Source organism: Drosophila suzukii, chromosome X, assembly GCF_043229965.1.
Source record: "Drosophila suzukii chromosome X, CBGP_Dsuzu_IsoJpt1.0, whole genome shotgun sequence".
Lineage (NCBI taxonomy): Eukaryota > Metazoa > Arthropoda > Insecta > Diptera > Drosophilidae > Drosophila > Drosophila suzukii.
The window spans coordinates 28,051,394-28,065,674 of record NC_092084.1 but is presented as its reverse complement, the minus strand read 5'-3'; the positions used below and the strand labels follow the sequence as shown (position 1 = coordinate 28,065,674).

Below are 14,281 nucleotides of genomic sequence, written 5' to 3'. Positions count from 1 at the left end.
CGTTTCTTTAAGTTAATATAATAAAGTCAGGTAAGTACTACATTATGTTTAAGATGTTGTGCATTGATCTTAGTGGTTAGTTAGCTTAGTGGTTCTGTTAGCCGAAAGTGGATGATGAAATGTTTTGTGCCAAAAAAAATCCCGCAAAGGGTTTATGCGCAGCTCTAATAGGTAAAAATACAAATAAACACGTAAAACCCATTTTTAAATCATATGCCGTATATTTTTCACGAGCGTTGGCCAAGGACTCCGAGGACCCGGACACATGTTTGAGAAAGGCGATGATGAACGTGAAAAACAAACTAACAAGACAAAAAATCAGAAATACTTACAATAATTGTCCCTTAATTGAAAATCTGAATAATACGATCTAATTAAAATGAATTTATATGTAATTAAGAATGTATGTATTTTAAATTCTATATTTTCATAAGTGAAAACTCGTGGGAAATATTCTGAATTTCACAAGTGATTTCACTTGGGACGTGACACTTGCAAGTGAATTCATTAGTGAAAACTCATTTGAATTATTCAGAATTTCAATTGTTCGCGTAGCTTAACCTTAAACTACTTATTAACATACATAAAATCATACTTGGAACATTCCAATTGTTTGTATTTCTTCGTGCACCAGCAGATTCGTCTTTTAAAATCGTCAACAAAACAAACCCAGCTTGCCAGTAAAACCATGCTACATGCACTGCAAGTGAACTTTGAAAACTTAGGTCACACTACAAAGAATAAGATTTTTCGACTAGTGAAACTCTTAGCCGATCTAGTAATAGGCTTAACTCGTGAAAATTGTCATGGCGTCACTGTGGCCCACAATAGTCCCTATTCACTTTTTACTACGCTTGCCTGAATGGAAATCTCATTTGATCAATTTGCTAATAACAATAAAATAATCATTTGGCGCTGAAAACATTCCACATGCTAGCATTGCTTTGCATTTCTTCAGAGCAATTGAAATTGGACGTCCTCCCTTCAGATACTATTTGCTTATGCCGATCAGTTGTTCGCTTCAGAATATGTGAAAAAGAATTCCTGTTGTAATTTTAACCGGCTGTGTGTATTCATTTACCTAAAAGCAAAAAAAAGTCTTCCCATTGATGTCTTATTGATGCTTTTTTTTTTGAAAACATCGACGTCTCCGAACATAAGCACCTCTAGTGTGCAGAGGGTATAATCGATGCACACTGTGCTTACATGTTCATTTTCTAGAATTTAGTATTTTTGGTATAGTTTAATATTGCATTTTTGTTATAGCCATATTCAGCCCAGCCGAAAAATCGTTGTCCGTATCGAAGCCGCATTGCAAAATCCGAAAGATAATTTTAATAGTTAAGTGGTTTTTAAACTTGTCTCCCCAGGTGATCCCTTAGCGAGACCGCAAGAAGTTCGCCGACAAGGAAGGAGCTATACTGAAAGTAGAACGAGCAGGACAACATCGACAGAGGCGAAAAACGCCGGCTAATCGACGCGTCAAAACAACAAGCGGTGTAGGCAAGAAACAACGCAATGTCTTCTGCCAGGGACCTTATCAAAATCGATATAGTAAGTGCACAGTACGTTTGAACTAAGCAATTAAAACGTATGTTTACCCAATGACCTCCAGGAATGGGGTATGGAGCGCCTAGTGCGGGCCCAACAAGTGGTGGAACTTCGTCCTTATGACATCGAGTCCTGGAGCGTTATGATCCGCGAGGCGCAAACACGACCTATACACGAGGTGCGCAGCCTCTACGAATCGCTGGTTAATGTGTTTCCCACTACCGCTCGCTACTGGAAGCTCTACATCGAGATGGAGATGCGCAGCCGGTACTACGAACGCGTGGAGAAACTCTTTCAACGCTGTCTAGTGAAGATCCTGAACATTGACCTCTGGAAGCTCTACCTGACATACGTGAAGGAAACCAAGTCAGGGCTAAGCACGCACAAGTGAGTAGTGTCCACTCGGCCATTACAATTATTAGTTCATAGAGTTGATATGTAAGCTGCTGCAGCGTTTAAAAACACTTTAACTTTCAAAGAGTATATACGCCGAATTACCAGATGTTGTAAATCAGCCCTCCATGAGTGTATTTAAAAAGCCTACTACCTCCCCTTTCAGCAAAACGCCTCGTGTAAATCAGCTATCAATTGTGGACTCCAAAAGCTGAGCTCCAAACTTCTATGGATAAGCTGTTTGACATGTTTGAATTATGAGCTAAAGCAGTGGTGCCCACACACATACAATGAAATGTAAGACTTGCATTTGTGTGCCTAAATTTAAGACGCCTGTCAAAGCCACACGACCGTTTACAGTGTAGTGACAGAGCGCCAGCAGAGGACTCGCAGACTCGCGAACCAGGCCAATGGGCACCACTGAGCTAAAGTAAATCAACCTTCCAATCAAAACTATAATATGTCATGTTGGTAAAGCAATCTGCATCAGTTGAAGTTTATCCGCTGTACTTTAATACTGATAACTCATAGAGTATAAGTAAGGTTTATTCATCGGAAAGTATGTAACAGGTCAGTCTGTCCGTATGTAAGCTGAGAAACTATCGGAACTATAATATGCTCTTGCTAGTTGTTCCTATGGGAGCAATGTATACGGAGAGCTTTTCGATTTTTGGAAAATCACTGAAATATTCAAATAATGGTTCATTTCAATTTACTAGCATATTTATGTACATATACATATACAGCTGCGGCAACAAAAATAGCACCAGTGTGTAGGCAATTCTTCTTTGTGCTACAAAATGGTCATTTTTTGCAATATTTTTATTCTGTTTGTAAGGGTAAGTAGGGTTACATATCTATTAACTAAAATAAAAGTGGTTACGCCCACAATGCGGATGGCTTTTAAAATTTTAATACATTTCTCAAAAAAGTAGCAAAGTTATGCGGCAACAAAAATAGCACCACTTAAAGAAAAGGCTTAAAAAACTTAAAAATAACGCGATTTGATAATTCTTTTTGATTGAAATGTATGATTTCATACATCTTAAGGTAAAAAAATATTGTTCTAAAGCTTGGGCTGCAACAACAACGACCGACCTTGAAGTCACTAGACACCAGAATTTTCCCTTGGCCAAATTGTTGTCTGGCTCTTTCAAAATAGCTCACGGGCATTTTTATACCCGTTACTCGTAGAGTAAAAGGGTATACTAGATTCGTCGGAAAGTATGTAACAGGCAGAAGGAAGCGTTTCCGACCCCACAAAGTATATATATTCTTGATCAGGAGCACTAGCCGAGTCGATCTAGCCATGTCCGTCTGTCCGTCTGTCTGTCCGGATGAACGCTGAGATCTCGGAACTATGAGAGCTAGGCTATTGAGATTTGGCGAGCAGATTCCTGAGCTTCTTACGCAGCGCAAGTTTGTTTCAGTACAGTGCCACGCCCACTCTAACGCCCACAAACCGCCCAAAACTGTGGCTCCTACAGTTTTAGTGCTAGAGTAAAAATTTTAACTGAAATGTATTGTTCTTATCAATACATATCGATTGACCCAAAAAAAAGTTTGCCCCGCCCACTTTTACGCCCACAAACCGCGAAAACCTGTGACGCCCACAATTTTCATGCTAGATAAAAAATTTTAACTGAAATGTATTGGTCTCGTCAATACCTATCGATTGATCCAAAAAAAAATTTGCCACACCCACTCTAACGCCCATAACGCTTAAATCTGTATACCGCCGGTAGGTGGCGCATTTTAATCTCGCTTTGCTGCTTGCATATCTCCATTTAGCTGAGTAACGGGTATCTGATAGTCGAGGTACTCGACTATAGCGTTCTTCCTTGTTTTTTCTTTGGTTTTGCATTAAAAACATAATTTTTTAACATTTCTGCAAAGATTTTCGATGTGTTTTAGTTCTGGGGCTTGTAAGGTCCCCATTATACCATTTAGCCTAAGGGTTTTGAAACTTTGGACGTCTTTCTATCTGTTTTTTTTTGGCTTATAACCGTGGAAAACCTTTAAAATAAATTAGTTTTGTATTACGAATAAAATTGCATCACAATTTCTGAGCTATCAAGGTGAACATGTTGATCCTGTATGGGTTTACATTATGATATGGTACCAACATTATAGTACGAGAATATGCCCATACCATGATACTTGCTTCACCATTATTATTCTTTGCAAATGTTTGTATATGTAGGTTATCTGATGTGAATTTAAAGTCTTTTTCTTTTATTGTGGTCCTTCAAATTCACCCATGCTCTGCAGTCTAGGGAGATTTTTTTTTTGGACGTCAAGCGCATAATTTTTGTTTATGTACATTATATCCAACTTTTTATGTACTTACAAATATTAAAAAAAAAAGAGCGACTTGATAGGCGCCTAAAACGGGACCTACTTGCATTCATGCACATGACTTCTTAACAGTTATGGGGTCATTGCGGCTTTCGTACTGCGTGCTATTCTTTTGTGTTCTTGTTTTAGGTAACTACTAATCATTATTTTAAGGAATTCTACCGTTCAACTTAACTTATCTTTTGCATTGCCTTTATAAATTAGCTTTTTAAATGTCCTTCTATCTGTATCATTACAGCGCGCTAAATGACCCATTGGGAACACTATTTTATTCATTATTTTACCAATTCTCTTAGTAGTACTTATTCTTAATACAACAAAACGAAAAACAGCCAACAAATCTGAGCAAATGAAGTTTTATACCCAAAAACCGTTAATAGTGCTATTTTTGTTGCCGCATAATTATGCTACTTTCTTCATAAATGTATCGAAGTTTTGAAAACCATCCGCATTACGCCCACAACCACTTTTATTTTAGTTAAAGGATACTTACCCTTACACACAGAATAAAAATATTGCAAAAAATGACCATTTTGTAGCAGAAAGAAAAATTGCCCACACTTTGGTGCTATTTTTGTTGCCGCAACTGTATATATGTTTTTCCGAAATCGAAAAATAGATTTTTTTTTATTATTTTGACATTATTTTTATGATCCTTTCAATGCCATATGATATAGTAGTCAGATTTTGATTAAACTTAATTCGTAACTCTTAAATAATAAGAAAATTCTATATACTGGACTAAATGAAAATATGCTTAAAAATAACGAAACTATAAATATTTTTTCATTAATTGTCCGCTCGTTTTTATGGAAGCTTTATGATACAGTAGTCAGATTTCTTTAAATAATAGTTTTCGAATTCTTAAAATTTAAAAAAAAAACAAGAAACAAGCTAGCTTTTGCATGCCGAAGTTTTTATACCCCTGCAGGTCGTAACCGTGGGAGCATTGTATGTACAGAGCTTTCCGATTTTAGGAAAACATAACACTCATTACAGGAATATGAAACTAATGTTTTAATATAACAGTCTTTGTATATTTTGACATTAATTACCCGATCGTTCGATTTAATTGAAATTTTATGTGAAATTCTGGAATATTGAAAGACTGATGGTTAATCCCGATAACTTCAAACCTGAGAGATTATGTTGCGTAGAAACGAACATGACCAAGAACCTATATACTTTATGGGGTCAAACTCGTCGCCTTAACTGCTTTACAAACTTCTAACTGAAATCATTATACCCTCTGCAAGGTTAAAAAAAGGATATTACGCTTGAAAGCTAATTAAATTCCGCTGGTCACGGCAAAGCCCGGAGTACAAAAAGCGATCTCTGCTAAAAAAACCTTTTTTGTTTTTTAAAATCCAAAAAAAGTTTTAAAAAGAAATATTTTTAAATAATTCTTTTTATCGTTAAAATAAAAAACATTGTCCACTCTTTTAAAAGATTCATATTTAATTGAGAAAAACTAAAAAAAATGTTTTTTTTTAACAAAGTATCCCCCTTTGATTTTTTTTCAAAAACATCCTTACTTACTTACTAATTACGCTGTGAAGCAAATTTTTGGACGGACATACTTGTAAGAGTTATGTATTAAGAACCAAGTCAAGAAAGCAGTTTTCACTTTAAAAAAAACATTAAAATTAATATTTTTGACTGTAGAGCAACTAAATTTTTTCCGTTTTATATCCAAAATTTTTAAATAAATACCTTAAAAAAATTTTTTTTAATGCGAGCTTAACACAAAAGTGAGGTGTAAGTGTTAGTGCTATTTTTTTAGATTTTATCAATATTTTAGATTAATAGATATCGAATTTACCGCAGCAAGCCTTCTGATTCTTCATTAAATGCAGGTTACGGCAGCACGTGCATTTCGCTCACTCTCATTTGAAATATATGTAGGTAAATAATACATCTCCCTAACTCTAACTAGGTATGCATTAATATGCTGAAATTAATTTACTGAAAAAAAACAGCGGGCTTGTTGCGTTAATTTCATAAATTCTATAATTTGTATAAGAAATTAACAATGACAATTTTATTTTAGAAACGCAACACGTAAAACGAGAAAAACCAACAAAATTAAGTTGAACCAGAAAGTTTAACCGAACGTATAAATTTTTTAAAGATTTTTTAAAGTAGAATGCGCTTTCTTGATTTAATTCTTGTTTTTTTTTTTATTAAGAAACAAAAATCAAAATTTATTTTATAAATGCAGGATGTAAGAGGAAAACTCAAATAATTAAATTGAACCCGAAAATTCAACCGATGGTATACATTTTTGAATATGTTTTTTTAAGTAAAAAACGCTTTCTTGTCAGTCCCAAAATTTCCTTCTCAGAATAGTCGGTAAATAAAGTAAGGATCATTATAAGATTTGTTTTGTACATATTCGGAAAATATCTTATTCTATTTAACATTTTCCAGAGAAAAAATGGCTCAGGCATATGATTTTGCCCTAGAGAAGATCGGAATGGATTTGCACTCGTTCAGCATCTGGCAGGATTACATTTACTTTTTACGTGGCGTTGAAGCCGTTGGTAATTATGCGGAGAACCAGAAGATCACAGCAGTACGCCGTGTCTATCAAAAAGCGGTAGTCACACCCATTGTTGGTATTGAGCAGCTATGGAAGGATTACATCGCTTTCGAGCAAAACATCAATCCAATTATATCGGAGAAGATGAGTCTGGAACGATCCAAGTTTGTTTTATACGGAGCTTTCGATAAAACTTCTGTCTAAAGTTCTATTTTTAACCAGGGACTACATGAACGCTCGCCGTGTGGCCAAGGAACTGGAATACCACACTAAAGGCCTTAATCGCAACTTGCCCGCCGTTCCGCCCACTCTCACCAAGGAGGAGGTGAAACAAGTGGAGCTGTGGAAGCGTTTTATCACGTACGAGAAGTCCAATCCGTTGCGCACTGAAGACACGGCCCTAGTAACCCGTCGCGTTATGTTCGCTACGGAACAGTGCTTGCTCGTGCTAACCCATCATCCGGCCGTATGGCACCAGGCTTCCCAATTCTTGGACACCAGTGCTCGGGTGCTCACCGAGAAAGGCGTGCGTACTAGTGTTCTCCTCCGTTCTCTGCATTCCTGTAGTCAAGCAAATAGAGTGGATTTTGGCCTTTGCTCGGTGGCGGGTCAAAATCAAAAACGAAATGAAACATAGTCTCTTGTTCGCTGAGAAGTGTCGCCCCTCGAGTAAAGAAGCACGCGGTGAAGGAAAGAATCCTGTGGTCCGCCGCTTGCCCCTTTGCCCTTGGTCAGGCCGCACGCGTTTTACTTGAACTAAGTCCAAGTTTCGAAAATTTCTTTGCTAATTACATTTGACTACATTTCAGGACGTCCAGGCGGCAAAGATATTTGCGGACGAGTGCGCCAATATTTTGGAGCGCTCTATTAACGGTGTACTGAACCGGAATGCGTTGCTCTATTTCGCTTATGCGGACTTTGAGGAGGGAAGGTTGAAGTACGAGAAGGTGCACTCCATGTACAACAAGCTATTACAATTGCCAGACATTGATCCCACACTGGTAGGAACATAGATATAAACCAGCGGTTGGCACACAGTACAATGCAATTGTTTGTTTTAATTTGGGTGTTTAATTTGCAATGCATGATTTACAGTTCCTCGATGTGTGTGTGCCGACCGCTGCTATTCACTGTACCTGTTGCGGCAGAGATCAAGCAAATCTATTGCCAATGCTCGCTCAATGGGAGGTTGCCGAGATAACCACTTTGAGCAGAATTCTTTAAGCTTAATGTCAAATACTCCAGGTCTATGTGCAGTACATGAAGTTTGCCCGTCGTGCTGAGGGCATAAAGTCGGCGCGTGGCATCTTTAAGAAGGCACGCGAGGACGTTCGGTCGCGCTATCACATCTTTGTGGCCGCCGCTTTGATGGAGTACTATTGTTCCAAGGACAAGGAAATCGCCTTTCGAATCTTCGAATTGGGACTAAAGCGATTTGGAGGTAGTCCAGAGTACGTGATGTGCTACATTGACTACCTGTCCCATCTGAACGAGGACAACAACACGCGGGTCTTATTCGAACGCGTACTTAGCTCCGGAGGTTTGTCGCCACATAAGAGTGTTGAGGTTTGGAATCGCTTCCTTGAATTTGAGTCCAACATTGGAGATCTGTCCAGCATCGTTAAGGTCGAACGTCGCCGCAGTGCCGTCTTCGAGAACGTGAGTTCTTTAACTTATTTATCTTAATTAAACACTTAAATTCTTGTGTTCTCATATTTTATTAAAGCTTAAAGAGTACGAGGGCAAGGAGACCGCCCAATTGGTCGACCGCTATAAGTTCCTGGACCTGTACCCCTGCACCAGCACCGAGCTGAAGTCCATAGGATATGCCGAGGTGCGTAGCCCTCATGTTTTTGTTTCATTTAACGAAAAAACCTCTTAAGGAGGTTAGAAAATAGTGGACATCAGTAGTGTTCAATGTACAAATCATTATTTTCGTTATACTGCAGCAAACATGTTTTTTTTAAATAGTATGCGTGCTCCAGTTTGTTTGTTTTACGTTTTACTTTGCAAAAAAATGTACTTTTTTTTACGCGAAACACAATTTGATTTCGTTTTAAGAACGACAAATTTTTCATTGGTCTAGAAATGAGAAAAATTTGTATAACTACAATCGTTCTTATTGACAAAGATAAAATATAGTTTACTCATTCATTCGTTTAGTAATTTTAAGTTACAACATTACCAGAGCAATTAATGACATTTAATTTATAATTCAATATTTTTTGACTCCATTTCAAACTTTACATACAAATATTTTTCCAAGCATCAACAACATTCGTTTTCTCAAAGAGCAATAAATGCATCGTGACATACAAAAACATCTATGTACATAAAGAGAAAGAAACGGTAACAAAATGAAACATTCCGATGACGAAACGATAGCTGTGAAAAATCGGGAGTACGCAAAAACAAAATCGAAAAGTTTTTCTAAAAACGTAAAACTACTGTGATAATCGGAGCACATCTGTTATATTATTTTGAACGAATGACATTGATATTGTTTCTCCCTCGCTTTCACGTCAAAAAGAAAGAGCACGCTACAGAGCAGAACTGCAAGTGTGAGGGGATACAAAAATGTTCATAAATTAGTTTGTGGCATTAATAATGCTACATAGTTTTATAGACAAACGCGGATTATAACCCTATTATTTATTGTTTTCAGTTGTATGTTTGTATGTTAATAATGTTCAAAATTAATAACTCGCTCACTTTAAAATATTCAAAAGTAAAACTACCAATCATTGTTTGTTATCCTATCTCATATATTCTTCTTGTCTTATATACAGCTAACATCTGAGAACTGGGAATCGACGAAACCACTTATTGACACTATTCGATTTTTCTAACTCTAAAATTATTCGATAAGATTTATTGGAACTCCCCAGTTCTCCCCACTCCCTTCCATCTGGAAATGACTTCGAATTTGTTTTAACAGTTGTGGACTGTAAACCGTTTGACCAATCGATACGCTTTTTTCGTCAGAGCGAACTCGCAAACATTTCAAGTCATTTAAGTAAATTGTTGAAAAGATATGATCGCGTCGATTTTCTTTTTTTTTTTAATAAAATGTTTACCCCAATCTCCTCAGAAAATACATAGCCGATCAGTCATGGTGCTGGGGATGGGGTAGGGAAATATATCCAATCCTGTCATTCCTTTGTAAATATTCGTGTCTCTTTCGCGTAACACTTAAGTAAATAAGCATCTCTTGCTTTCATTTTTATCTCTATCTTGTCGATGGCTTGAAAATGCAACGCAAGCGAAGATGCGGGCTAACCTGTTACTTCTAAATAAAAATCCAATAGATCAGACAACAATATCATATAGCTGCCATAGCAATAACCCGATCCACTTTGATAGTTTTAATGATAAATGCAAAGAGCATTGAAAGCAGCTTTTTTATATTTTATAGTTTTAATAGATACATAAACGGTACAAATTTTATTTACATTTATATTACTTTGTGTTTTGTTTATAAATGTTTTATTTATAAGCAAGGTCATATACGACTCTGAGCTTTTTGTTATTTGCAGATGACCTCAAATTATTCGAGTCCGGCAATTCAACTTGGGGATTGTGCACTCCTTCAAAATGACTGAAATTAGTTAGGCAATTGGTGCTTCCGGAATGTGCTTCCATTGAATTTCTCAAAATGCTTTTTAGTTAGATACAGCAAACCAATAAATAATGATATCTGTTCGAATTCTTTTAATACTAAGCTCCTTGCCACCAAAAACGAGTGCCTGGATTTAGGAATTGTTTTCGTTTCTAAATTTCTGTTTATTGAACCAATCAACTACATTATTTCTTAAGCATATGTAATGTATGGATTCATTAAGCGCAATGCAACACATTGACCTCACACTCATATACTAAGCATAGCCTAGTCTCTTCTTTTGTTCGTACCAAATTAGAATACGCGGCATTTGTTTGGAACCCGACTGAAGTCATTCATATCCGTCGCGTTAAGCGTGTGCGAAAGGTTTTCTTGCGTTTTGCCCTTTAAAGTCTCCATTTTACCGATCCTGCCCCTTCCTATACCGCTAGTTGTTGCCTTGTGCATCTGTCTCACTTCAAGATCGAAGAAATGTAATTGCGCTGCTCCTGATTTACTAAGTGGCAAAAATTAATTGCCCTGTCTTGCCAATTAGTATTAATCTGCCCGTACCTATTAGGACTCTAAGAACTATTTAATCTTTTTTTATACCAATGCACAGAACGAATAACGCTCTAATTGAACCCATTTGCAGGGCCTTGCATTTATCTAACAGTTTGCCACATAGCATGCGTTTGGTACCAAGTTCGTCTATGGATAGTAATAAAGAGGCCTTGTTCATGTTTTTCTCTAGTTTTAGTAATTAAATAAGGCCTATTTAAGTAGCCAGTTAAGGATTCGAAATCGGTTGGCGAAATAAATAAATAGATGTTTTCCCTTTATAGTCTCTAAAGTTCTACGTTAGGTGTTTTCAGCTTGCACAAATAAGAATTTTAAATTAAGGCTTACTTTATATTTTTAGCCCACAGTGTAAGCAAAGGGGCCCTTTCTAAAGTTGAGGTTATTATTTAAAAACTAAATATCTGCACAACTTGAGAAAAGTGTCATTTTTAACTAAAGCTATTTTAATAAGAATTAATTACTTTTTCAGTCCGGATTAGTTTGATAAGCGAACTCTGGTGGACACGCTTTGTAGCTGTACCCAAAAATTAGTTTTCGTATAAAAATATTCGTCATACACATCTATATCTCGCTTACAATCACATAAAGTATCAAGTATAAACATACAAACACTCAACGACGCATCTCTTTTCTTCTCTGCTCTTCCGCTCTGCTTCGAAAATTGTTCGGGTCTCGTCGTGGAAAAAAGTAAACAACGTGCTGCAAATAGTCCCCACGCATCCTTGAAAAAACCACTAAAATTCCGTATGCGGTTATTCCACGGCGCATGGAGCATTCATTAGAGAATTCATAAGAGGCTTACAAATAAATTTTAAATAGGTACAAAGTTGTCTACTATTAATAGTGTGCTCTGCCTTAAAGTAAGATACTTTTAATACGACTTCAAAATATTTAATAATGAACAAAGCTTGATCATCTCCGGCAGAAATTTCTTCAAAAAGTCTTTGACTTTTATTTATATATAATATAACTATTTGAATAGTTGTGTCTTTATTTATAAATAGCAGCATTATTTTTTGGTCGCAAAGGACTAATTAAGGCGCTAAAATATTACTTCTGTTGTTTTTATTTCTTTACAGGACTAAATTGACCGCAAGCTGAAAAAATCAAGCAAAAAACATTAAATTCGTTTTTATTCTCGATCTATTTTTTAGTGGAGCTCTAATGAATAAGAAAAATTGTACTTTTTAAACACAATTTTGTCCATTGACTTGTAGGTCAAAGTATTACATTTTCCAGGGATTGTTGAATACCAGGCAGAATACTAGAAGTGCCTATCGGTTTTGTCAATTTTTGCACATGGATGTCATGCTGGCACTCACATACGTAAAATCGTATAGTCTGAGAAAAAATCGCTCCAATGAATGAGCCGAGCAATGCCGTGAAATAATCCGATTGGAAATTGTGCGGCATAGTTAATTTTTTTTAATTAAGAAAAATTAAAAATTTTCAGCAGGTATATCTACATTAATTTCTGGCCGATTACAATGCGCCATATGTTTTCTGAAGAGTGAATTTATTTTCTTTAAAAAAATGTCATTCCTATAAATTGAGATTTTTTTGGCTTTTTGCAATTATTTTCCAAATGAGTTCAAACATTTTTTTTTTTTTATCGTTTTGACGTTTTAATGTTTTTTAACTCAAATTCCTACACACACACACACCCAGCTTAAAACAATTGGTTGTGTACGCATGTACGCAATGAATGAATGTTAAAAACACAACTATTTCGCTCTTTCCCCTCGCCATCAAGCATACAATAGATGTCAGCGACCTATACGCTCCCTCTATATGACTGTATACTCGTTGCTTTATTTAAATAACGTTAAAATTAATCAAAAATTGGACGAAAATAATGAAATGCTTTTGTTTGGAAAATTAAAGTAGGTAACAAACATATTTAGGAAATAAAACCAAGTCGGACCACCTTTATGAATATAATATATTTGAGCATACAGTGCGTATGCGTTATATGCCTTTTGAACCAATTCGCAGACCCTAAAACCGGTTTTAAAAAAAAATCGATTGGTATACCTTAAATTCCTCAATGCGCACCGTATAGGCGTATTATAGTCGGACCATGAAAATGTCCATGCGTAAATACATGTCTCTTTCCTTTCATTTAATAACTTCTGTTTTCGCAGAATGTGGGCATTATCCTAAACAAGGTAGGCGGGGGAGTTCAAACACAAAACACCGGAGATGTCGAGGCAGATAGCGAGGCTGCTCCCCCGCTACCACGTCCGGATTTTTCTCAGATGATTCCGTTCAAGCCGCGACCATGCGCTCATCCTGGTGCCCATCCACTTGCCGGTGGTGTATTTCCGCAACCGCCAGCTCTGGCCGCTTTGTGTGCCACCCTGCCTCCACCAAATTCCTTTCGCGGACCCTTTGTCAGCGTGGAGTTGCTCTTCGACATATTTATGCGACTCAATCTGCCCGACTGTGAGTGTTCTTGATTTTGTATTGACTTTATTTATATTTATTATTATGTTCTGTCACTTAAGCTGCACCGCAACCGAATGGAGACAATGAACTGTCGCCAAAGATCTTTGATTTGGCTAAGTCAGTGCACTGGATCGTGGACACAAGTACGTATACGGGTGTTCAGCATAGTGTAACGGCCATACCACCGCGCCGGCGACGTCTGTTGCCTGGTGGCGATGACAGTGACGACGAACTTCAGACCGCCGTGCCGCCCACCCACGATATTTATCGACTGCGGCAGCTCAAGCGTTTTGCTAAGTCAAATTAAGGTCCGCTGTACAGACCCACTTATTATCCCACTTAGTTTTTTTAATTAAAGCATTTACAACAAATACACGGAAAAGAAACAGTATATGATTTATTTTCTTTGGAGAATGTTTGGGAATGTGTTGGTTACATGCCAGAAAAAATTATTGAAATCGGGACCAGTCATTAACAAATTATAACCAAACAATAATCAATATTTTGCAATTCAATCGAGATTGCACACCACATGCAGCAAATGAGCTGTTTTTACTAATCAAGCCAAAACACATTTCTTAACGTGGTAAAAATCTAGTGACGATCGTACCTTCAGCAAACAAAAGTTCTGATATCAACTTTTGTAACGAAAATGTATTATACGATCTACTAAATAAATATAATTTCTTAATTTTTTTTTTACATTCGGCACGCGTTATCAAAATTGCACAGCTAAACCCAAGCATATTAAATAGCAGCGTGTTGAATGTAAAAAAATGTACAGAATTTAGCTATTCATAGATGTTTTC

General features: G+C 36.7%; 1 protein-coding gene across 3 annotated transcripts; it reads left to right on the top strand.

Moving 5' to 3' along the window:
• The first annotated feature begins 1,180 nt into the window (after nt 1-1,180).
• On the top strand, nt 1,181-13,863 carry su(f) (cleavage stimulation factor subunit su(f)). 3 transcript variants are annotated; one of them, XM_017068971.4, is made up of 10 exons: nt 1,181-1,294; nt 1,371-1,554; nt 1,616-1,938; nt 6,733-7,008; nt 7,067-7,370; nt 7,654-7,845; nt 8,090-8,503; nt 8,571-8,678; nt 13,169-13,469; nt 13,532-13,863. In XM_017068971.4, the coding sequence occupies exons 2-10, from the start codon at nt 1,519-1,521 to the stop codon at nt 13,777-13,779; spliced, it is 2,202 nt and encodes a 733-aa protein (XP_016924460.1). In that variant the 5' UTR covers nt 1,181-1,294; nt 1,371-1,518; the 3' UTR covers nt 13,780-13,863. The 3 variants fall into 3 exon arrangements, with proteins under 3 accessions (XP_016924460.1, XP_036675882.1, XP_065724437.1); XM_036819987.3 differs by lacking the exons at nt 13,169-13,469; nt 13,532-13,863 and adding an exon at nt 12,104-12,124; XM_065868365.2 differs by lacking the exons at nt 1,181-1,294; nt 1,371-1,554; nt 1,616-1,938 and having other exon boundaries at nt 6,891-7,008; nt 7,051-7,370.
• The last annotated feature ends 418 nt before the right edge of the window (nt 13,864-14,281 follow it).